Source organism: Macrobrachium rosenbergii, chromosome 40 (assembly GCF_040412425.1).
Source record: "Macrobrachium rosenbergii isolate ZJJX-2024 chromosome 40, ASM4041242v1, whole genome shotgun sequence".
NCBI lineage: Eukaryota > Metazoa > Arthropoda > Malacostraca > Decapoda > Palaemonidae > Macrobrachium > Macrobrachium rosenbergii.
Genome location: NC_089780.1, coordinates 14665730 through 14690165, shown reverse-complemented (window position 1 = coordinate 14690165; position 24436 = coordinate 14665730). Strand labels below are relative to the sequence as shown.

At 36.4% G+C, this 24436-nt stretch overlaps 3 protein-coding genes across 7 annotated transcripts in view; 2 read left to right on the top strand and 1 right to left on the bottom strand.

The window, feature by feature from the left end:
* Positions 1 to 5603, bottom strand: part of LOC136826147 (trypsin-like) — a 21989-nt gene extending 16386 nt beyond the window's left edge. Inside the window, exons 1-2 of one of the 4 annotated variants that reach the window (XM_067083163.1) lie at positions 5526 to 5603; positions 1171 to 1202 (exon numbers count right to left, since the gene is read on the bottom strand). The gene's annotated coding sequence lies outside the window, so the exon portion shown is untranslated. Of the gene's footprint in view, positions 1 to 1170; positions 1203 to 2321; positions 2575 to 5525 lie in introns of those variants that run through there. The other 3 variants (XM_067083161.1, XM_067083160.1, XM_067083162.1) reach the window with 3 other exon arrangements.
* Positions 1 to 13735, top strand: part of LOC136826328 (venom serine protease 34-like) — a 15666-nt gene extending 1931 nt beyond the window's left edge. The window contains exons 2-11 of the mRNA XM_067083579.1: positions 7532 to 7566; positions 7855 to 7949; positions 8685 to 8809; positions 9053 to 9156; positions 9708 to 9829; positions 10017 to 10049; positions 10301 to 10469; positions 10786 to 10879; positions 12696 to 12831; positions 13129 to 13735. Of these exons, the coding sequence (XP_066939680.1) occupies positions 7532 to 7566; positions 7855 to 7949; positions 8685 to 8809; positions 9053 to 9156; positions 9708 to 9829; positions 10017 to 10049; positions 10301 to 10469; positions 10786 to 10879; positions 12696 to 12831; positions 13129 to 13220 (1005 nt within the window). The 3' untranslated portion in view covers positions 13221 to 13735. The remainder of the gene's footprint in view (positions 1 to 7531; positions 7567 to 7854; positions 7950 to 8684; positions 8810 to 9052; positions 9157 to 9707; positions 9830 to 10016; positions 10050 to 10300; positions 10470 to 10785; positions 10880 to 12695; positions 12832 to 13128) is intronic.
* Positions 13736 to 15186: 1451 nt separating this feature from the next.
* LOC136826146 (zinc finger protein 585A-like) lies at positions 15187 to 21409 on the top strand. Of its 2 annotated transcripts, none has more exons than XM_067083157.1 (3): positions 15187 to 15393; positions 16601 to 16771; positions 18524 to 21409. In XM_067083157.1, the coding sequence occupies exon 3, from the start codon at positions 18547 to 18549 to the stop codon at positions 20584 to 20586; it is 2040 nt and encodes a 679-aa protein (XP_066939258.1). In that variant the 5' UTR covers positions 15187 to 15393; positions 16601 to 16771; positions 18524 to 18546; the 3' UTR covers positions 20587 to 21409. The 2 variants fall into 2 exon arrangements, with proteins under 2 accessions (XP_066939258.1, XP_066939259.1); XM_067083158.1 differs by lacking the exon at positions 15187 to 15393 and adding an exon at positions 15578 to 15714.
* The last annotated feature ends 3027 nt before the right edge of the window (positions 21410 to 24436 follow it).

Genomic DNA, 24436 nt, shown 5'->3' with positions numbered 1-24436 from the left:
AGAGAGAGAGAGAGAGAGAGAGAGAGTTCCATTACAAAATTCATAAGTTCATGCTTACGTTATAATGAGCTCGGATTCGATAAAATTAGAATTGCTGCTGGGTTTGTAAGTGACAATTACGAACAGATGTTAACTTTCTAGGCCAAAGCAACGCTTGCCATAATAATGTCATCGAAATATGTCTGGTTTTAGCGTGAGAAATAAATTGTATATATATATATATATATATATATATATATATATATATATATGTATGTGTGTATGTGTGTGTGTGTGTGTGTGTGTGTGTGTGTGTGTGTGTGTGTGTGTGTATGTGTAATTTACTTTTATTTCCCACGTAATGCATCGAAAGTGTCTGGTTTTAGCGTGAGAAATAAATTGGTATTAATCTGATGTATAATTTACTTTTATCTTCTGTGTCGATTGACTTAGTGCGTATACATCAGATTAATAGGCTACCAATTTATTTCTCACGCTAAAACCAAACACTTCCGATGCATTACGTGGAAAGCGCTGCTTTGGCTTAAAAGTTAACATCTGTTTGCAACTGTCCTTTACGAACCCAACAATTCTAATTTTATCGGATAACGAGCTCATTCTGACGTATACATGAACTTTCAAACTCTCTAGGATAATGCTTCTCTCTCTCTCTCTCTCTCTCTCTCTGTCCTAATCCAGTCGGTAACCGGCAAAACTAAGCGGACATGCATGCACAAATGATATTCGTTAAGAACAAAATGAATGAAAAGCAAAATCTTATCGAGCTTTGAGCCAAAGATCACCTTTTCTTGTGATGTTATAATTTCCTATAACTTTAACTTTCTTTTATTAGTACAACTGTTTAAAACGATTATTTACACGTTAGTTAAGGTGTGGCCTTGAAAACTATTGAGCTGTTTGTTTGGAGAATTCTACCCTCGTGACATAGGCCTATACTTCCAATCGTAATAAAGACAGGCGCTACTGATGAGAATGAAATCAGGATGGTGACAGTGACATTAATATTATGATATAATGAAACATGACTCATGATCATGGTTGTTTAATATTCATTAATTTGATTATTGCGTATTATGCAACTTTGATGCAACCACTGTCTACCATGTAACTTGAAGAGGCCTAGGCCTATACTGTCTAACTGACATCCACACAAAAAAAATTCATACTTACTCATCCATGGCTGTTCCCACGCACCGGGAGATCTGTAACGAAACAAGTAACGTTCATATTACCGAAGAGAAGTGTGAACAATACGGAAATACTCTTGCGTTGTCTTTAACAGAATTAAGATATTATTTCTCTGTCTGGACTGGAGTCATTTTGAGTTTACGAAGTTGATTAAATGCCTTGAACATGCGCACACGCAATGCTTCAGTAGCCGATAACCCATATTTTTTTTACATTCACACCTGTGAATACAAGCTATGCATTCACGCACGCAAATGTATATATTTCAGGTCTATATAATGTGCGAGGTGTGTGTGTATGTATGTGTGAACATTGGCCTACAAATGTAAATACGTCAAAACGTCACTTTGTGGCGGAAGTAATGAAACCATTACTGTCTACATTACGAGCTTCAGCCTACTAGCGACTCCCGACAAAGCACAAAGATATGGATCTGGGAAAACTAAGCTCGGGCTATGTCAGAATTCAATAACGACCATTATTGTACTTTATCGGCCTTTTTCCAATTGAAATAATCAAAATAGAATGTCCGTTTATAACGCCTGAGATGTTGTCACTTAAAGAACTATCAATATTTTACATTTCATCGATACTCGTCTCAGAAAGAAAGGAGTTGATCGTCCCATATGGAGTAATTTCGTGGAAATTGAAGTGCAGTTCTGTAAAGCCAAATTTATAATGATATAAAGTGCTGTAAAATCATGCCAATACCAAGACAAGCAAAGTATCTAAAGAGTTAAATATATTTTTATACTTTGCACAATATTTCTTGTTGATTTCCATTATATTCACTCGCTATCACGTGTGTCCCTAGCCTATAAGAATGTTGGAAAAAAAAACTTGCTGGTATGTAAACTTTTCAGTCTGCGCAGTTAAAAATTTTATTTCAGCGACTTGGTTTTTAATGCCGGCTTCTCTGTTTAACCGTGAGTTATAAATCTATTTTTATATTCTGCGATCGACTGCGTGTTGATTTGGATGTGTAACTCAACTCGTTGAATTTCAGGAACTTTAAATATGATATATATAACTTTTTGTAAAAAAAAAAAAAAAAGGCTTCTAAAAATATAGAATCTGGATTAAGTTAACTGCCTGCACTAACATCATTGTTAAAACAAATGTTAAAAACTTACCATGCATAATGTTAGAATGAGCTTTGTAGACATCACTGTCACGTGACGTGCAAAAACTATGTAGGCCTATGTGAAGAAATGACTATTGAAATCGGACGAATATTTTACCGCAAAGAATGAATATTGGATCACTCCGCACTGACTGCGACACAGATAACAAAAGCAACGCAGAATAACCTATTGGGCTATTTAGCGTACTCGCGCGATCGAACAGCGAACACTTGTGAATTGGTCATTGCCATTACCACTTAAATAGCTGTTGAAAGAATGTGGTAATAAGCTTTACTGTTCCAAGGCCTCAGTTCCGCAATGGTTGAATTTTGGGTCTATGTTGGAAATGAACGAAACAGGAATACTTCCATGTGCGTGGGATTTTAAGAACTCTGCAAACACGTAGGCCGACGACCCAGAATAATGTTTTCCTTTGTAAGAAAATACTAAATATTGAAATGAAATGAGTGGACTAATATATCATAAAAAAATAAACGAAAAGGCCAACTAAACATTTTTTCAGCACAGCATTCATTAACAAATGGTGATAAGCATGATAGTTGAAAGTCCGGGAAGGGTCTGAAAAAATGAAAAAAAAAGTTTACCGTTGGCAATGTTAAATATGTACACATCAGAACTAAAGTTCAAAGAGAGAGAGAGAGAGAGAGAGAGAGAGAGAGAGAGAGAGAGAGAGAGAGAGAGAGAGAGAGATTAAATCTAGTACTATTAGATTACACAGACCACTGAGTAAAGGACTCAAAACAAACTTCTTTAGCAAATGAATAGGACCTGAAGACAGCCGTATTAACAATGCACAATCTTTTTAATATAAATTCAGCACACTTTTTACAAGAGATATTTCCCAGTCATTAAAAAAATCAGCACACATAAGTTTGATTTCTTTGATAAAATTCAGGCTGTCAAGTCAAGCACCGGGACACCTTAGACCATTCAGTGATAAAGACGATGAATAAATGAGTTGGAGTATTTGCAGAGCGAGGTAGAGATATCCAAACAATAAATAAGATGAAGTACGAGGATCTAAAGGTGGAACTGGGGTAATACCCAGCTGTTGTAATAAGAAATTATAACTAAGAGAACCTGGACAGCAAGGATGAATAAAAGGAGTGAGAATGGGAGTAAAGTAGAATGCTAAAAAGTGGATGCAGCTAGTGGGTTAAGGGACGCTGCAAACCAAACACCCTTCTTAGGCTATAGACCTTCAGTGCACCGCGAGGTGTAATGACGTTATTCCCTCCCCCACCCCCCATGGAGAACAGACTTCAGTGCTTGCCCTGTTATTTCAGGGAAAGCGTGGGACGTTAATTGCCTGTTATGCATAAGGCATTCAATGACCCAGTTCCCTTTCCAACATTTGGGAAAATGTATAACCGAGGGTAAAATTGGCGAAAGATATAATTACTGAAACAAAGACAAGGCCACAGCAACACCATTTTGTGCCTCAGTGTTCTTCCTATCAATAAATTGGGGCAATGAGTTCTCAGCTGACAGGCTCAGTCATTATTGCTCGATTTTTGAAAAATTAATGCAGCCCTAGTTAAAAAAAAAAACTCATTTCTTGGTAACTGTTATTCCACTGCCTTTGTCACAGTAGAGAAATACTCGAGTTATCACTTCTTCAGATTCTGCTCTAATATAAACTATATATATATATATATATATATATATATATATATATATATATATATATATATATATATATATATATATATATATACACACACACACACAACCACTTTAAATTTCTTGCACTTGGATCTTAAGGCTTTGTAGTGACAAGTGTATCCAAAAAAGGGAACGAGAGTGACATGGCTACCCCAAAGAAATCACTAATATCAATATAAAGTTTCCTTCCGTGTTTAAACAATTACCGTAGCGATTGGGAGATTTCCTGTATAATTACTTGCAGTAGCTGGACGTATTTTCTATATTTTTTCCCGAGTGTTTAGTTTTTAACACCTAAACCGACAGAAAATTATACAGCTCTATATTATTAGTGATAAGATACCGGTATTGGCGTCCATGTAGGCTAGTTGTTTTTTTAAGTTAAAAAATAATATTAGCTCTCTTATTGGAAAGTTTAGTCTTTTATCAACGAATGTTGATAAAAGTTGAGTGTTCCAAGAGAAATACAGAATATTTAAAAATATCTAGACAAAATGCAGTTGCTGATTTCTATACATTGGATGCGCAATCCGTCTAATATCAACAGCATGAAGATTTGTACTGTACAAAACAACCCTAATTCTGTACCAAGTTCCTCCCTGTCTTACCACTGATTGAAGGTTAGTAAGTTTTATAGCTTATGAAAATAAAAGCATCTCAGGTATTTTTTGCTTTGTTCTTAAATCTCCTTAGAATCTCCATAAGAAAATCGTACTATCTATAAAAATTAGCGGGAAAATCACCCACGAATGTTGATGCCTGGCATCTCTGGTTAGGTCACAGCCCTGTTAATTTTAATATACAATGCTCAAAGTTAGGTTAGGTTAGGTGAGCGGGTCCTACAGCCCCTGGCTAAGTAAAGACACGACAACCAAGTAACATTCGGTTGGATCATAGCCCTATTATTAATTTAAATTTACAAGGTCCTGCGTCAGGTTAGGCAGTATGCAGACACGAGGTGTTAAATCGATGCCAACAATTCCATCTGTCATAAGGATTTTAAAATACAGTTTAGTCATTTCCTCTACTAAAATAACCCTACTTTCCCAACATGGTACCCTAAATTTCAAAGAAGTTCCATTATCGACAGAAAAAAATGTACGTTCTTGACGTTTTCCGGATGGAATTTATCATAATCTATAAAATTCTGTTGCATGAAGAAAACAAATATGAGTTATAAAAGCTAAGCTAACGAAATTATGTCAGTCTTCGTTATTCTTTCACTATTCCAAAGACCTCTCTACCTTTACTATAAACACTCGAACAACCACACATTTCTGGTAGCTCAAAATGTAGCCTATAATAACTCCCTTTCATCACAAACTGATAAGAAATAGCCTAGGGCTACATCACAATTTACTCGTTCGTTTAATGGAACAGGCTTCTATGTTTATTCATCAGGGTTATTCTGCCATATGCGTGGGCCAACTTGAGGATTTAGAAGTTGTAGTCTGATTTTCGTATTTACAAGTCATGAACTTTATTAGTGAAAGCAGGAGTTGGAAAATAATTCGCCAGTCTACTTACATATAGTCTGTCGTCCAAACCTCTCACGAGCACGTTGTATCAGATTGTCTCGTCACATCCACAAAGTGTGGTACATCCTGCATGGGTTAAAAAAAAGATTATTCAGTATGATAATTAGTAATAATGAGCAAAATCGGCCAAGGTATATCAAATTACACAAACAAGGTTCCAAAGAACAGTTACAGTTGCCAGTTGCTTCCATTAGAAAAATGAGGAGCATAGGCTATATTTTAAAAACGGACAAATATTATTTTCTCAAATCATTCATTTTTTCAAACTGTCGTTAACAACGTTACCATCACAAGACTTATAGTGTCAATGATTTTTATCTTACAATTCATATTTTTTCACCTGGTTGCGATAAATACTTGGCTTCGAGAATTCTTTCACCCGGAACTGCCAAAACCTAAATTTCAAATAGAACGCCATGTTCAACCTTTCGTTGAACCGGCTGTGACCCCAATAGATTCCCTATCACGTTGTCCGTGTAATATAACAACTTTATCAGGAAATATAAAAATATTAAGCCATTATTTATAACACCAACGATTTTTGTTCTCGGGATGGTTAATGACAGAGAGTTTCGGGAAGGAGTGAAAATTGGCGTAGAGAGGACATGCGTTGTTGCTTGTAATCTTTTCCGATTCGTTGGCTAATTTCAGTTTTTTTCTCCTGTAGTGTGCTATGAAAGTAAAGCCGATTTTAGTACTATCTATAGGAGCGATAGAAATTAAAATTATAAATCCAGGGAAAACAGAACCTGTTCTATACGTTCAAATTTCCAGTGATATCAGTCCGACAAATGATTGGAGCGATATCACTCGTAATTACAAGTGTTGCGTATAACTGTGACCTCTTTTCCCGAATAGGGTTAATTGTTACTGAGCGAATTTCGGATGTATAAAAGCACAGAGACGGAGGACCTTTCACTGAAGACCAGCTTAAACCTTACTCGGCGGCGTCCGAATTACGAAAATTCCGTTTTCTGTTGTGCAGAGTGACAACTCAAAAGTCAGCTTTCAATTGAAGATGAAATTGCAAACGTTGATCTTAGCGTTGGTGTGTTTCAAGGTACGTATCACAGGAGAAATATTGCATTTAGTTTAAACTGGGATTTCACTTTGGCATTTTTTTATTTGGTCACTGTTTTAATGTTAATCTCCTGGAGGGATAATTATTAAACGATTCATTTCTGTAAACTGTGTTGGACTGTCTCGGATAAGCGTGGTTTTGCTACGATAAACTTAAATAGAAGCCAGATTTCTTGTCAGACCAAACTTGCCGAAATTCCCTATTAGTTTTCTGTAAAAGAAAACTATTGTGCCGGCTTTGTCTGCCCGTTCGCACTTTCTCCATCCGCACTTTTTCTGTCCGCCCTCAGATCTTAAAGACTACTGAGGCTAGAGGGCTGCAAATTGGTATGTTGATCATCCACCCTCCAATCATCAAACATACCAAATTGCAGCCCTCTAGCCTCAGTACTTTTCATTTTTATTTAAGGTTAATGTTAGCCATAATCGTGCGTCTGGCAACGATATAGGACAGTTTCATGGGCCGCGGCTCATGCAGCATTATACCAAGACCACCGAAAGATAGATCTATTTTTGGTGGCCTTGATTATACGCTGTACAGAAAACTCGATTGCGCCGAAGAAACTTCGGCTCACTTGTTTTTATATTACCCCCATCATCACTGTTTCTATAGTGTCCTGAAAGATAGATTTTTATGCAGACTTTGCTCATTATTATTGCATATAGTGCACTGAACTTCTTTTAATCCTCTATCATTGTTGAAAAATTTCATGCGGTAAAAAAAAAGAAAACTGCTTCTCTGATATCATTAGACAATACTTACTCTCATTGCAATAGGAAATGACTTATGAATATCTGTCACTACAGATTACCTGTCATTACGATCTGACTACTGTGACATGGTATCAGTAACGTAATGACTTCCTCATTTCCATTGTAAGATTTCTAAAAATAAAAAAATTCATAATTTTGCAGACCTGGGGTCCCAGTGTAACTGTAGGCTTCGTAACGTAAGTATCTTTCTCAAATATGTTTGCATGCTGTTTTGGTTTTATTGAAGAATTAAATCGTATAATCCTAGATAACGCTATAATTTTTAGGGATTTTTTGCTTTGTTAATGGAAAACTCGAAAGCATTACAGCTGGTTAGACCAATCAGTGGAAACAGCCTAGCAATATAGGACTAATGCAAACAATCTCTTGGAAATTTATTTCAGGACTTTAATGACTAAGAATCCTTTATTTACCTAAATTATACCGTGAATTTAGAGCACAGAATTAACCTTTCCTCTCCACAGACCGTCTGCGGAAACACCAAACGACGCTGAAGTTCCCAGCGAAGAGCCATCATCACCACCCACGCTCGATGTGCGAGGTAGTGCAGCTCCTCTTGGTGAAAAAATCGTGCATGACTTTTTAATGTTTTGAAGATATTTTGTTAGTTACGGATCTTTCCTTGACAGTGACCCCCAGGCAAAGTTCGGGGGTCGTTGTCTAGGTCTCATATTTCTTCATGATATTTACAGTCTTTTGTTTATGTTGTTACGGTCATCCCCAACGGGCTAGTACTAAACACGCCACAAAGGCCTTGGAGGCACTATCTAGGAAAGATCCGTCAATTATTGCCACAAATATGTCGTAAATGTTGAATGTTTTGGTTAACGACGTAGAACACTAGTCATGTGAAAATTTATTCCGAATTGACAGACGATTAGATTGTTTGCTAATAAGTTTTCTTATTACCTGATATCAAGATTATGTCATCTCAGATAATATTAGATATTTTTATAAAAAATCAAAATCACTGTATGTGTTTTTATCATGATGAGAAAAGTATCTAACTGCATCTATATATTTCATTCTAACTTCTGATTAGCAAATATATTTTATTTATTAGTTGTGTTCTAATGAAAGTAGAATTTACTTAAGGAAAACATCACACAAGGAGTGTCTGAGATTTTAAATCTGAATCGAACGCTGCATAGAAAATCAAGTTTCCCTGAGACGTGAGTCTAAATCATTCACAAATATTTCTCGTTTATGGATAATATGATTTTTTCTTCTTCTTCTTCTTCTTCGTCGTCGTCAAAACAAATGCGAAAAATTATATTCTTCTTATCTTATTCAGGAGGAAGTCGGGAACAGCTGGAGTGCGGGAACCATATCCTCGTTCCGGGACAAGGCGTGACAATACTGTCTGAAAATTATCCTGAAAAGTATCCTACAAACCGCATCTGTAAATGGAATTTCCAGGTTCGTAAGTTCTAATATATGAACGAAAAGGATAAAAATAATAAAAAAAAACGTTTAATTATGCTGTTAGGGAATAATAATCGTTACTTAGTACCATTATTATTGACATAAATACTCCTAGTAACTTTACATTGCCTTGTAGGTCTAGGCAGATTTTTTTATACTTATATATTTTTGCTCAGCTCATTTAATACAAATATGCATTAAGCCCGGCAATGCAAATGAAAACATCTTTCTTCACAGGCATCATCTCCTAAGTCTAGGATAACCATTTTATGCAGTGATTTTGACATGGAAGACTGTTCACTCTCCTCATTACGAATCAGAAGCCAAGGCCTAAGTATAAGGTAAGGCTTCATCTTTTCAGCAATCACTCCTTTTCGAGAAGATTAAAGGGTGGCTTTTTTAAAAAAATCCCTAGTGCTTATCTCGGTAACTATGTAGTTTTTAGTGTTCTGTAAAAGAAATCTATTGTGAAGGCTTTGTCTGTCCGTCCTCAGATCTTAAAAACTACTGAGGCTAGAGAGCTGCAAATTGGTACGTTGATCATCCACCCTCCAATCACCAAACATAGCAAATTGCAGCCCTCTAGCATCAGGAGCTCCTATTTTATTTAAGGTTAAAGTTAGCCATAATCGTGCTTCTGGCAACTATATAGGATAGGCCACCACCGGGCAGTGGTGAAAGTTTCATGGGTCGTGGCTCATACAGCATTATACCGAGACCACCGAAAGCTAGATCTATTTTCGGTGGCCTTGGTTTTATACGCTGTAGCGGCTGTACAGAAAACTCAATTGAGCCGAAGAAACTTCGGCGCATTTTTTACTTGTTTTTATTTGTAATTCCATGTCCAAGAATACCATTCACTGTCAACATTTCATTCTTCCTTCCATATAAGGTACTGCAATTTTCAAAAAAACATGACAATAACGAGCGCCAACGACTTCATGAAAGTCGTGTTCAAAACGAGAGGATCCAGCGCAACAAGAAGAGGATTTAATTGCACAGTTTCTGCCACCGGTAAGCACAAATTATTGAATGCAAAATTTTTTCCTGTATCATTCTTGTAACTTAGAACATGTGTTGATTATTTTAGAATATGGGAATTTCAAGAATATGTTTTGCTAAAATGCAAATGGATTTGAACTGCTGAAAACCATATTCATCACTGTCGGATATGTATCAACGTGTGATGTATGTATTTCAGATGTCGTTGTAGTCTCCAAGAGATCAAACTGCAGTAAGTAACCTGAGTCTCTCACCTGAGGAATCCGTTATCATACTTGCAAAGGCCGAGCTGGATCTGTGCATCAATGCGTGTCCAAGCAAGACCACCGGTCTAAGTCTCTTCACTTTAATACATTATTGCCAAAAATATACAAGGAAAGTGAGTCATCAATTTTACGAATCAAAGCCAATATAGGGTATGCTTCATATATTTAAAAAAAAAACTGACTTTATAGAGCAGTAACTGTTAATTATCTTTCACAGGATGTGGCCAAGTCAACAGGGTCTCAAAAATTGTGGGAGGTGTAGTTACGGAATTGCACGAGTACCCTTGGCAAGTTGCAATAACGCCTCTTGGTCTAAGCCGTCCGTTCTGCGGTGGATCTATCATCTCAGATCGCTATGTTCTCACTGCAGCTCACTGTGTCGCTGGGTGAGCGTTTTTGTTCTGCGATCTGCTTTAGCAAATTGACATTTTTCAACAAAAATTATAGCTAACTGAGAGAAAATTATATGGAACTGATTTTATTTTACATGTAAGCACCGAGCCTAAGTTCTGAGCCTCACCGATTGGAGGATTTCATTAGACCTACCCATAGCATCTCTAGATGTGTGGGCTTATTCTCTATAGATTTCCTTATTCTGGCCAAATTAACCCTTGCATGCACTTCAGCTTGGTTAATTAATTATAAACTGTGTCTAGTTCGTTGCGGCAAGTTTCTTGTAATTCAAGTTGTTTGTCTTTGTAGAAAGACTCCAGTGAATGTGCGTGTCACAGTCGGAGAGCACGACTGGCAAGATGACTCTGAAACTCCCTTTACGAAAAGCTTATTGGTGGATGAGGTAAAATCTTTTGCTTGTTTGCCTATTTGCTTGTTTTTCCGTTGGTACAATTATATTTTCACATACGGCAGCTCATTTCCTGTTGTAAATTCTGATGTTTTCCCAAAAACCCTGTATGAAAATTGCAGGCAAAATGATAAAGGCCAAAGTTCAACTACGCTGGAGTGACGCTTAATGCCTTACAGTTATGAATAAGCATAAATATAATCTACCAATGAAATACGGTGAATTGTTAGTAGCCTATATATTCACCATATTCATGGTCATTTCCATATTGCATTTCAACTCATCCACAAACACGCTTGCATCCCACTCGCTTCCTTTCTGATTCTGACCATCAGCACTAACATCCGCCCTCTCTCTCACATGCACTCACCGTTCCATTTCTTTCTTTGGGATAACTGGTAAACGTTTACATCTCCCTCAGATCATCGTGCGTCCAGACTACGGACCTAAAACTATCGACAACGACGTAGCTTTACTCAGGCTGTCGTCACCCCTAGAGTTTCCGGCAAACAACAAAATAGCGCCGATCTGCCTCCCGCCGCCCGACAACCTCTACGAGAATGTCGAGGTGACGGTTACTGGCTGGGGAACGATATCTTTTGGTCAGTTAAACATACACTATGTTCATTTGGATGTAAAAGGAACCTTGTTGCGCATTCATGAATAAAAAAAATAACTGATTTCACAGACTTAGACATAACACAGTGTTCTATTTTCACATGAATAATCTAATAATTGTCCTCTTTGTAACTAGAAGCTATAATAGGTCCTTTTATTTGTAGATACAGTAATGCCATATTTATGCAGCAAAAACTAATTGTACTCTTGATCATGGATTTGTGTCTCGTACTGTTTTTATGTAAATTATCAATTCATATAAAACACACACACACACACACACACACACACACACACACATGTATATATATATATATATATATATATATATATATATATATATATATATATATATATATATATATATGAACAGTCATCAGCTCTTCAAAAGGAATAAAATTTCGCTGATCAATCTACATTTTCAAAATACATTATAATTGTAATGGAAAAAGAAAGCCTTCCGAATTTTCCCAGAATCCTTAAATAAATTCAGGCAAGTCCATGAGCATAGTTGCAACGCCAGTTTGTGTAAGCCAGTCAACCAGGCAATCTTATTTTCCTTCTTCATTTACTGTTTAGTAACTTCCCAGTCATGTGACTGACGCCAGTCTATACCTCTAGCCTCAGTCCATACCTGCTTGCTAGAAGATCAAGAGAACATACACCTGCTCTAGACCTAACACTTCCAGTTAAGAAGGAACCTGTTATCTTCAGCAATAACTTTTCACGAACTTTATTCTATCCCACTCACAGTTAGGACATATAGTCAAAATGTATTGCAGGTGGTATTCAACCTTCGAAACTTCGTGAGGTGACGATGTCGACGATGCCCAATGCCATATGTAATCTGCTCTACTTCGGGTTTGTCACCGACAACATGATTTGCGCTGGCCACTTTTTCGGTTTGAGGAGCTCTTGCCATGTAGGCCTATAGTTTACGAGAGAATTGGTTTCTCATCTTGGAATAATAATAATAATAATATAATAATGATAATAATAATAATAATAACTAGCTCAAAACTTAGGATAAATGGTCGTTGGAGTGGAATAATATGAAAATAGTGTAAAGAACTGGAGAAAAGTGAGTAGAGTTTATTGCAAACATTCCTAAAGAGTGTCCCAAACATACATAAATATAAAACAAATAACGTAACCGAAAGTTTGTTAAAAACATTATTTCTTTTCCCTACAGGGTGACTCTGGTGGACCGTTAGTCACAGATGGTGGAAGTGACTCACCATACGAGTACATGGTACAAATTGGTATTGTTTCTTGGGGCATCATATGTGGCTTCCCTGGACAGCCAGCCGTTTTTGCGCGGGTGAACAGTACGTGATGATTTCAGTTCTTAGACCTTTTGAATTTTTCGTAACCTGAATATTCACATATTTTATATTCATTCCGTAGTATGTGGGAAAGAAATTTTTATATTTTCATACTTAAGTATGAGAAGCAGTAACATTTTTTCTTTTATCTATAGTACGTGAAAACTAACATCTTGAGCTTCATTTTGTATTGTGTGAGGAAGCAACATTGTTCTAACATTCTAGTAATATCTCAGATAATAAATGTTGCTTTTCATTGTTAAATTACCTACAAAGACTGAAGGAATTAATTTATTTCAGATTACCTCGACTGGATAGAAGAAAATACAGCTGATTCTACATTTTGTCCGTCACCAAATCAGTCAAGTAACGAAAGTCTCGCTCAGCATTAATAGTTGCTTAAAATCTGCGTTACCCTGCAAACTCTACATAACTAGATTAATTATCCAACTAGACTGTTGTGAAATCAGTGCTTGTTCCAGCCATATTATGCTGACGGAAGTGAAGATCACGGCCATCCTGTTAGGCTCATGCAGTTAAACTTGTGCTTTCGGGAGAGTAGATATGAACCGCACTTGCTCCAGATATTGAAGAAAACTATAGTCCTTTTTGTTTTGCTTATACTTGACTAGCACTGCAGAGAAATATTTTTATTGTATTATCAGGGTTTATAAAAAAATTTTATCACCCTATTGCTTGAGCCTTCAGTAAATACAGGGTTCTGGACCGCAACCCAGTTCAAGTATAGTTCTCTGCTTATTGTTGAAAAATTTCACTTTTCCTGTCTTTTGAAATAAGCTGTAATTTGCCTTTGTTGGAAGTTGTGGACATATTATTTATTGTGTGTGTGTGTGTGTGTGTGTGTGTGTGTAACTTAAGGGGTTTATAATAAAAAAAGTTGTTTAAAGTTGCCTTATTAATAATATCAATCGTTGCATTAAGTGCATACTAAAGTATATGGAATTGGGCCAGAATGAAACCGGCCATTTTTAATATTAAAAGGAAAAATACCTCACCTTGTCCCCTTTAAATTATTCTCACTGGGATCTCTTTTCTAAAAGCGCTGATAAATCCTCATCCGTCCTTTTAAAGATCAGTTTACCTCTGGGATAAGCCAGAGGATGTAGAGAGCCAAGTCTGTGATGCGGGGTGGGCTAACAAAGACAAACCTAAGTGACAAAAATGATGTTCTACCAAAAAAAAAAAAAAAAGCACAAGACACAGACAGTAGCCAAGCGCACTGTTATACTGAAATTGGTAGTACCATTGCACGCAATGGCGAAGAACTCTGACATAATTCTCTTTATCTAGTGTCTGATCTTGAGAGCAACCTCAATGAGAAGGAAAACTGTCAACATGACTTTGGTGTTGTTCCGGCGCTGCAACCCCCTTCATGGGAGGTGGAGAGTTTGGAAACTTCCACTGGGAAGACTTTTTTCTTTTTGTTTATTGGCAATACCAGATCAAAATCACCTCAAAATTCACCGAATGATATCTTTGCTGCCGAGATCTTCCGCTTCAGCCCATCAGACAATAGTATTTGGACACCAGAGGGCTTCCCATTCTTGTTAAATCCCAGTTTTCATTAATTATAGCCAACACCCTTTCGGCATTCATGAGTGTTCTGCTTGTATGCTTTCCAGTGCGTAGATCGCTTTCAGTGGGTTCGTATCTATTTCTGAAGCATCAGTACTACAATTTTATGTAGGCTTCACTCATTAAATCATCCCAGAAAGTCTTCCTAATCATTCAAATTGTTTCTGCACATAGATATCTAAAAAAAAAAAAAAAGAAGAAGAAACCTAAATGTTATATGGCTAAAGTTTATTTCCAGACTATTATTAAAACTTCAGTATGACAAGACTTCTTTTGCTTGAGTTCAGACATTGTTAATATTTTTCTCTTTAGCAAAATATGAGAGCACTCATCATTTAGTACATCATGCATTTTTCGTTTTTGTATTCATTTGACCTCATACATCCCGCGAACTGCATTCATAAAATTAAGACAGAAGTCGCCTGTTTCTGTTGAAATTTAAAGACTCCCCTACTGATGCTGTTTTGTTCTTATTTTTTTACCGTAGAAAAACTGCAATTATTAGAAACTGAGTTTTTATTGTATTCAGACATAGCCAATGGAATCTAAAAATTGAATAACACCAGCATACAAAGGTTGATCAGTCAATGCAATACCAGTGATGCGGTAAGTCGTAAATCTTCAATAAGCAGAAAGTGCAAAATGGAACAATAAACGTTATGTGGTAGACTATTGATTAAATGAAACTAAATTTTGGTCATTTATATATATATCTGTCACCAAAATCAGCAGCAGATTGTACAGTAACCGACAAGTGACGGCAAACAGTTCGCTAACTTCGCTGCGAACAGTTGATAATTACACCCATGTAAACAATAACGTCAGTGTCAGGAATCTTGGTGTGAATATCCGCCTGTCGGGGAGTTAAATGGAGAACTGTAACTTCGGTAGACATTCAAGAATCCCAGTCAGTTACAGACCGTTAATGAGTGTTTCGATTTGAATGTGTGTTACGGACGTAAAAGAAAGGTTGGTTAGAGAGGCCTAAATATGCTACGGTACCTTAGTTATTTTTAAGAAATTCAAGTACGTATGTCTGCCGTACGTCCACTTGGTTTAACGGTGTTGCAAATAAACTTCCTGTGTGTCGAATACCCTATTGGACAATATATTCCTGGGAAGTCCCATTTTATCCATATTCAGTTATTGCTCGGTACTGTAACCGCCATCACAAATCCGTTCCTTCGGGATCTTTGCGAACACTGGGACCCTTCTCATCGGCACTTGCAACTTTGGCTGATTGTGCTAAACAGCAATGATCGACTATTTTTAAGAACCTCGTTGTCAAATGTACGTCATTACTGTCTTGTCCTCCAAATTGATAAACAGAATATTAGGTCTCTGTCGTTATCATCTAGCCAACCTTGTCAAGCCAAGAGACGCCCACAACTTCCTCTTATCCTCAGTCCTCACCAGCCTTAATCACCCCTTCATTATCAATCCAAGCTGGGAATAACGAAGACCTTATTCTTAGAGTTATGAGACATTATCTGAAAAGCACCATATCTTTTAACAAGGGGGATTGTATTCACTTTCATCTACCAGGACAATTTAAAAGTTACTAAGAATACATCATTTTGCCTTGAACAGGAAATCCTGAAATAATTTACAAGTACCCCTTGAGTTTCCAGCACCCTATGTAGTGGTTAAGAACAATGAGGTCAGAGCTATTTCCACTCCCCTGGCTTTGAGTGATAGTATAAGAACACATTATCCGAAGTAACAGCTGGAGAAATCTTTAAAGCTTGGTAACGAAGTAGTAAAGTGGAGGAAAGTACCTATCCACTTATCTGTATGTAGACCTTCCCTTTTTCTGTAGCCATAGGGACAATATCAAGATTATGAAAGGAAAGATTATAATGAAATATTTTGATTTTGTTATTGTATATGTAAGAAATATACCCAGATCCACATTCTGCTAGTAAACACACAAATGGACCAACTGAACTTTTAACAAAACCTTCTTAAATGTTACCACAATTTTCTGACCGCTACTTACTGATTTGTACCAGATCAGAAAGAAATGTATCTTGTGTTAATGTTTGCAGTGCTACAGCTTATGTTGTATTTTTCCATCTTTTATCCTTTATGAGCATTATCTTGTATATTTGAAATGTTTTTTAATTCAAGTCTTCAAATAGTAACTAACAAGCCATTTTTGTACATTCCATTACAGGTGTGGAGCAGAGGAATGAATTCTACAGTACACGAAGATGCTAAATTTTGCTCTACAAGATATGGAGACTGTGTGAAAGTAACGCAACAACATGCTAAATTTTGTTTCACTATATATGGAGACTGTGAAAGTAAAGCAACAACATTTTTTGCAACTTTGAACATTTTAACAGTTAAGTACAGTCCAGTATTTTATGGAAAAGATATTACTGTATTATGAAGTAGCAGTAGTTTTTACTGTTTGAAAGTGATTTTTGAATTGATGCACCACAAACCCCATACTTATAATTATCCCACATTTGTGATCTCTGAAAGCCCCAGATGTGTCTTTTATGTACCACAGAAAAGAGGCTTTAGCTTGCGAATGCAATTATGCATTACTTGTTCCAAGCATTTACCCATTTGAAATTTCAAGGTTGGGGTTATAACAAAACTTCTGTGGTAAATCACACTCACTGCATATGGGCAAAGTCATAATTCTCTTTTATTGCTTGCTGTACAGTAATTTCATTTATAATTCTAGTTACAGTGTTGTCATGATGGTTAATATGTTTACTTAAGTGTAATATTTTCTTGTGTATATTATCTGTGCTTAGTATGTATCAGATGCATTCTTAAAGTAAAATTTTACAAGTGAATTTTACAATGTTTTTCATATTAGTGTATTTTAGTGTGAATCCTTGCATTTAGTGCTTTACCTTGTAACATAGTGTTAACAAGCTTGTTTTCACTCCAAATATATCACCATATGTTTTTAAGAAAAATATTTAATTTACCGTAATGTACATTTTCATTTAAGAGCGTAAGAAATTTACTTAATTGGTTTTTTACATCATGATTTTGATAGTAAAGCTCTGGAAGATTTGATGCGTAAGATATATATATGTGTTTTAACAAGATTTAAAGCATATTCCTTTTGTGAGGATAATTTTATTTCCAGAATTAATTTCTTGTCTTTAGCCAAATGTGGTCTCTGATCCACTGGAATTCATTTTGTCAGAATGCATCAAATGACACAGAAGGGGTCAGCATTTCTATGGTTTCTGAGCAATCTGGTTTTGAGTTTCTGATGCGTTCCCACTCAGCTGGTGATCATTACCATGATGATTTGGAGTGCTTCCCCAGTGAAATCCATGTCTTATTTCCTTAGTGGCATCCCATTTGCTTACTGATCTCTTTCTGTCTCTGACATGTCCAGGGTGCTCCATTACCAGCTTCCCTGTCTGGCCACCCCAGGAGGAGGAGTTTTGGGGTCAGCTGAAGATTTTCTTTTCATTGCATTACTGAAGAATGTCTTCATATGGTCATGCTGTCCTTTATTGTCTGTTCCACATTCATAGCCTTCTAGTTGGGAATTGTCAGGACCAAGCTCACATTTAATCCAGTCTTTCTTTTCATCCTCTGAGCTGGGTAGCATGAGTGACTTACTCTGGCTTCGTGTAGGCAGACCATGATTCCTTCATTTTGTCATGATCTGTTGTTTCTTGTTTGCACAGCTGTGACTCCCTGTCCTTCAGAGCTTTAGGTTTGCTAATCTTAAGCCTGTGAACACTCAGTTAAACTCATCACTCCAATCAGCCAACTTGGGGGTTTTGTGTCATCAACTAGAGCGTCCTTCCTTAAATTGTGGTAAATGATGGGCATGTACAACAAACATAATAGATGTAGGCAGTCATTGTCATTCAACTAGTAGACAGCTTTATTTGAACTACTATTTGTTTTGAAGTATTATATGAATGAGGCAATATAAATGATGGATTTGTATGGGAAAATTAACTTGCTCTATAAAAATACTTATTTTTACATAGGTCTTGCTTTTGATCATGAGTACAGTAAGTCCCACACACTACATGTCTCACATGCATGATATATGTAAATTTGTGTCAGTGCTCATATTGTAACCAAAATCACTTGTTTGTTACAGAATAATCTGGAATATTGCTGAATATGTCTGCTGTCAAAGGAGAGAAACCATTCATTTGCCCTGAGTGTGGACAGGGATTCAGTTGGAAAGGCTACTTCAGTTTGCACATGAAGACTCATTCTGGAAATAAACCTTTTTCGTGCTTGGAATGTGGGAAAGGGTTCCTCCAAAAATGTCACCGAAACGAACACATGAGGACCCACACACAAGTGAAACCATTTATTTGTACGGTGTGCAAGAAAGCGTTTAGATATAAACTAAACTTGAATGAGCATATGAGACTTCACACAGGTGAGAAGCCATTTACCTGTAATGAGTGTGGGCAGGCATTCAGTAAAAAGGGACAGTTTAATTTGCATATGAGAACTCATACTGGGTACAAACCATATAGCTGTGTTGAGTGTGGAAAGGGATTTATCCAGAAAGTGCATTACGAACATCACATGAAAATTCATACAGGCGTGAAGCCATACATTTGCACTGAATGTGGAAAAGCATTCATTTGGAAAGGAAATCTTACTGTGCATATGAGAACGCATACCCAAGACACTCCCTTTACCTGCAAAGAATGTGGAAGAGGATTTAAGAGAAAAAGTCATCTCGATGGTCACATGATTTCCCACTCAAGACGTAAACCATTTAGTTGTACAGTTTGTCGAAAAACATTTACCCGAAAGCAGGTGTTAGAAAAACACATGAGAACTCATGCTGTAGGAACTGCATTTAAGTGTACTGACTGTGAAAAGGTATTCGACAAAAAGTCAGATTTAGATCAACACAGGGCAGTTCATACTGGTGACAAGGCGTTTGTTTGTAAGGAGTGTGGAAAAGGATTTAATTGGATTGGCAATCTTGATGCACATATGAAAACACATACTGGAGAAAAACCCTTCACATGTACAGAATGTGGTAAAGGCTTCATTCTAAAAGGAGAGCTGAGTGAGCACATGACAACTCATTCAGCACTGAAACCATTTATATGCAAAGAATGTGGTAAAGGGTTTAATTGTGAGATAAATCTAGATGTTCACATGATAACACATACTGCCAAGGAAATTGTCGAGGAACCTAGAGAAGAGTTTATTCCTGAAGTGATTATTGATGAACACAACTCGTCCATAGCTCAGGAACTTCAGGAAAATTTAGAAGCATATGCAGGTGTAACGGATCATACCACAACTAGGGTAAAAGCAAAGCCTTTCATTTGTAAAGATTGTGGAAAAGGTTTTAGCTGGAAGGGATATTTTGACATGCATAGGAGAATTCATACTGGGGGAAAGCCTTTCTTATGTTCAATATGTGGGAAAGGATTTATTCAAAAGGGTCATTGTGATGAGCATATGAGAACACATACAGGAGACAAACCTTTTATTTGCGGTGGTTGCGGGAAAGGCTTCTCAAACAAAAGCAATTTAACAATGCACATGAAAGGTCATTCAAGTGAAAAGCCATTTAGTTGCTCTTATTGTGGAAAGGAATTTAATAAGAAAGTTCACCTTAATTTGCACGTGAGAAATCACGTGGGTAAGCCGTTTACATGCCTGGAGTGTGGCAAAGGATTTATCCAAAAGAGTCATCTTTCTGAACACATGAGGATTCACAGAGGAGACAAGCCTTTTGTTTGCTCGGAGTGTGGGAAGAGCTTTGGTTGGAAAGGAAACCTTAACGTACACATGAGAACTCATACAGGAGAGAAACCGTTCTCCTGCAGTAAGTGTGGAACAAGATTCGCTCGTAAAAGCCATCTCGATGAACATAAGAGAATTCATACTGGAGACAAGCCCTTTGTGTGTAGTGAATGCAAAAAGGCCTTCAATCGGCAGCAGGACCTTCGAAGGCATATGAGAATCCATGGGAAAAACAAGTCAGTAACTTCTGATGTTTGTAATAAGAAATCTGATACATCTGGAAAGTGCATGAAAACTCCATCAAAATTTCAGGTACTTAACTGCAAAGATTGTGGAGAAGATTTCAAGACACTTGATGACCTTACAGGGCATCTGTTAATTCACAAAGACTTCAAGATAATTACTATTACAGAAGTAAAGGAAGAGTTTGGGTAAAAAGAACCAAATTACATGTGTTTTTGAGTGTTACTATGCCAAGCATTGTACAGCATTTGAAGAACAGCCACAGTTGAAAATTTGTTCTGAAACTTCACTAATGCTTTCTGGAAGAGGCTTATTTGAGTGAGTAATCTCAGGACATTTTTGGATATAACTGTCTTCATTCATAATCACAAATGCTTGTGTTTCAGATTATACAGTGGTGTTATCTCTGCAGAGATTAGTAAATTTGTTTAACAGTAGTAAATATTAAGCACAGTATCCTGATGGTAATGATGGGAAAATTTTGTTGTGATTGTGATTCAATAAAGAACCCAATTGCTTATAGGTTGACTAAACTGGAGCAGCTGCAGATGATACTGTTGACTGTGAGGTCGTACATGTGAATAGCCCTGAGCCATGGAATCTCCAACTCCACCAAACTATTTACCTCACTTGTACGTTTTCTCATAGTGTAAGCTTGTCTGCGCTGTGTAGACGATGCCATCTGAAAGTCTCATAATGTATATATTTTTTAAGTTCATCTGCTGTAGATCAGTGTATCATTGATTTCCCTCCTACCCAAGATCAGTGACTAGTATTTATTTATTTGTTCATTGTAGTAGTTTTATGGATGGTTTTTTGTCTGTTGGCCTTGCTTAGATTAACATGTGCCAAAAGTACAGTATTATACAAAATGTTTTGTTGTCCTTTGCAGTCATTTTTATAAATATATGTGAAACCAGTGAAATTATAGTTCCTGTGCAATTAATTCGTGTACTATTCAATTGTTATTTCTTGTTCTTGAATACTGGAAAATTTTATTAAAGCAAGAGTTGGATTCTCATAGTATTTATTTTATCATCCTGATACGTTGGGTTATAACTAGATACAAAATAAAATACTAGGGAGATAGCCATCCAACAGCAGTAATGATATTTCTGGTTTTTCTCATTCATATTTTGGGAGGAGGGGAGACATTCTCTTTCCCATTGGGTCAGTCAGTATAACTTAAACTGTAAGCAGTGCTTGGGTAGTTGTCGTTGACATGGTAACCTTAAGGATTACTTTAATTGCAGTTATGTGTTTTTTCATCCTGTTTCGTCCACAGCAATTAATTTGAGGTTAATCTGGTCAATTCATTTCTGTTTCTTTGGTAATCTAACTTCATTTTCACTGGACCTCGTAAGAGGGTAGTGTCGCCAGTGCACCTCATGCAGTGCACTGTAGGCATTACTTAAGATTCTTTGCAGCAGCACTTTGGCCCCTAGCTGCAACGCCTTTCATTCCTTTTACTGTACCTCCACTCATTCTCTTTCTTCCATCTTACTTTCCACCCTCTCCTAACAATTGATTCATAGTGCACCTGCAAAGTTTTCCCTCCTGTTAAACTTTTCAAACCTTACTGGCAATTTCCCTTTCAACGCTGAATGACCTCATAGGTCGCAGCACCTGGCCTTTGACCTAAATTCTATATTCTATTCTAATTGGAGGCTCGTCTTTTTAGCTTTATTTGGCTTCACATGATTATGCTTGTCTTTTATCTGTTATGATGTAGCACCACATTAAAATTGCCTGAGACTGGATATAAAGGATTATTCATCGCCCTGCAAAAATGTTTTGTCAGATTTCCCGTTGGATTCAAATTTATATTCTTTTGCTCCTATTTTAATTAATTTTATTGACGAATATTTTACTTAATTCTATCAAAGTGTTCTTGGATAATGGTGTATCCAGCTGAAAATGTTAATGTTAATAATAGGTGCCTTTCTGAATAGGCCAATGGCACCATCAAAACTCATGGTACAATCACTGTTGATTAGTGCATTATTTATTTTTCTTTTATCAAACCCGTTGTTATTCTTTATACTGGCATCAGAAGTGATACCAATGCATGGATTTAGAATATCAACAAGGTATTTTGCTAAAATGTAAGAATCGTAACCTACAGAGCTGATAATTGACCTGGTCAGGAAATATGTTTTATAGGGTTTTATTACTACATAAAAATACGGGATGATGAGTTTTATTTATTTATTTATTTATTAATTTATTTATTTATTTTGTATCATGGAGGTATATCGAAGGAGAATTCTTCAGTCGGTGTTAAGACTTCGAAATTTATCTGCATCCCGCGTTTTTCAGGTTACTCTCCCGAATGCCGTTCATAAAACTTAGACTGTTGGCTAAAATCATTCTTTTTAATTACGAGACCAATTATATTTCGGTACAATCTTGCAAATGTGTGACAGACAGGTAAAACCGTTGATTAAAATGCGCTGTTTTCCCGAAGACTATTTTGTTGACTCCCTGTCCAGACAACTTTAAGGCAGAGATAAATAAATAGATTTGACGAAATATACCGAGAAATTAATGGAAAGGACGATAAAGCAGCAAATAGATGAGAGATTAAGATAATTAAAGGAAGGAAGAAGAATAGGAGAAGTTGGGATCACACAAGCAATGAGTGAAATGTTAGGCCTATATCCTGCTGGTAACGAATGCTTCTCAAAACTAGAGACGGTAGGCTATAGGGCTACTTTTCACCAAGTAGCATTAAGCTAAAATAATGAGAAGGGATTCTAAAGGAGTGAATGTTAATGGGTTAAAAGGGCAAAACAAGATTAAAAATTATTTAAATAGCGAATACGAGGTGTAGATTATTCTCCAGTAATATTCATTGTGGGTGAACAAAATGAGAAGTGGTGATTTACATCTCTTGTCGACTGAAAAAATATTCATTGCAATAAATGAGGTTGATTAGATCAAGACACTTGACCAGGCATATAAAGTTAACTCACTAAAGAATTGTGAATTAATCATAATTAATAACAGAGACAAAAATCCTGGTCCTTTCAGAATCGAGTTTATATGAATTTAGCAAAATTGGTGGTTTTGAGAGCTAAGAAGTACAGTACGTTGAAATGAAACAGTCCCTGCCATCATTAAAAGGTATTGTTAGTTGTGTACTTTGCTCTTAAAAGTGTGTCCTAAAATATTAATTGAGTGGGTGAAGAGGAATAAGATTTTAATCTCCTCGTTATTCTAATTTCGTCATTAATCCAAGGTGAGTTCTTTTTAAGTTTCACTTATTTCACATTTGTCAAGGTCTATTTATACCACGTTGAATAAAACATTTCCATAAGCGATTAATTTCATTTAACTGTTTAATAACAAACCTTGTCTCTGATATTGTTAATATCCTTTAAACTGTTTCCATAAATTTTTAAGGGTATATCCGTATACTACGGGGAGCCCTTAGAGCAAAGGCCAGCTGTGTCTACACCAACAATATTCTACTTTACCTCCGAGTTTAATGTTTTCAGTTTGAGCCTTGATGTTGGGTCATTTACATGGTTGACCATATTACAGCTATTTGAAATATTAAAATGAAAACTGTTTACTTCTCCGCTTCTGTTAGCAACACTCCACAATTTAAAGTAATTTCAAAAGTTTACTTATTTTATCGCCGAAGTTACTTAGGCAGTCTTTCTTTTCGCCGATGAAATCGAATCTTATGCCATGTTTTCGGTGTGTTGTCGAATGTTCAAGACTCATCGTTGATTTATAAAACGTTTCTGTGTCTTCCAGATATGAGCCTGACATGCATCCATTTCTTATTTAAGAACACTATTTATTTTCTTGGTCATTCATAGTAAGCTCTTTTATTTCATTCACAAGAAGCTGGCCAATCTGCAATATTACCAGATTAGAGGGTTTAAAGACCGTCTACGGGGAAACGAGGTTCCTCTCATTGTTCTGATTCTCTGCGGAAAATTTCTTACCTTAAGTTAACTGAAAATGTATGAAATATATCGCCTTCAATGCTAATAAATTTTATGATGACTTTCTTTCTTTACAAAATAAA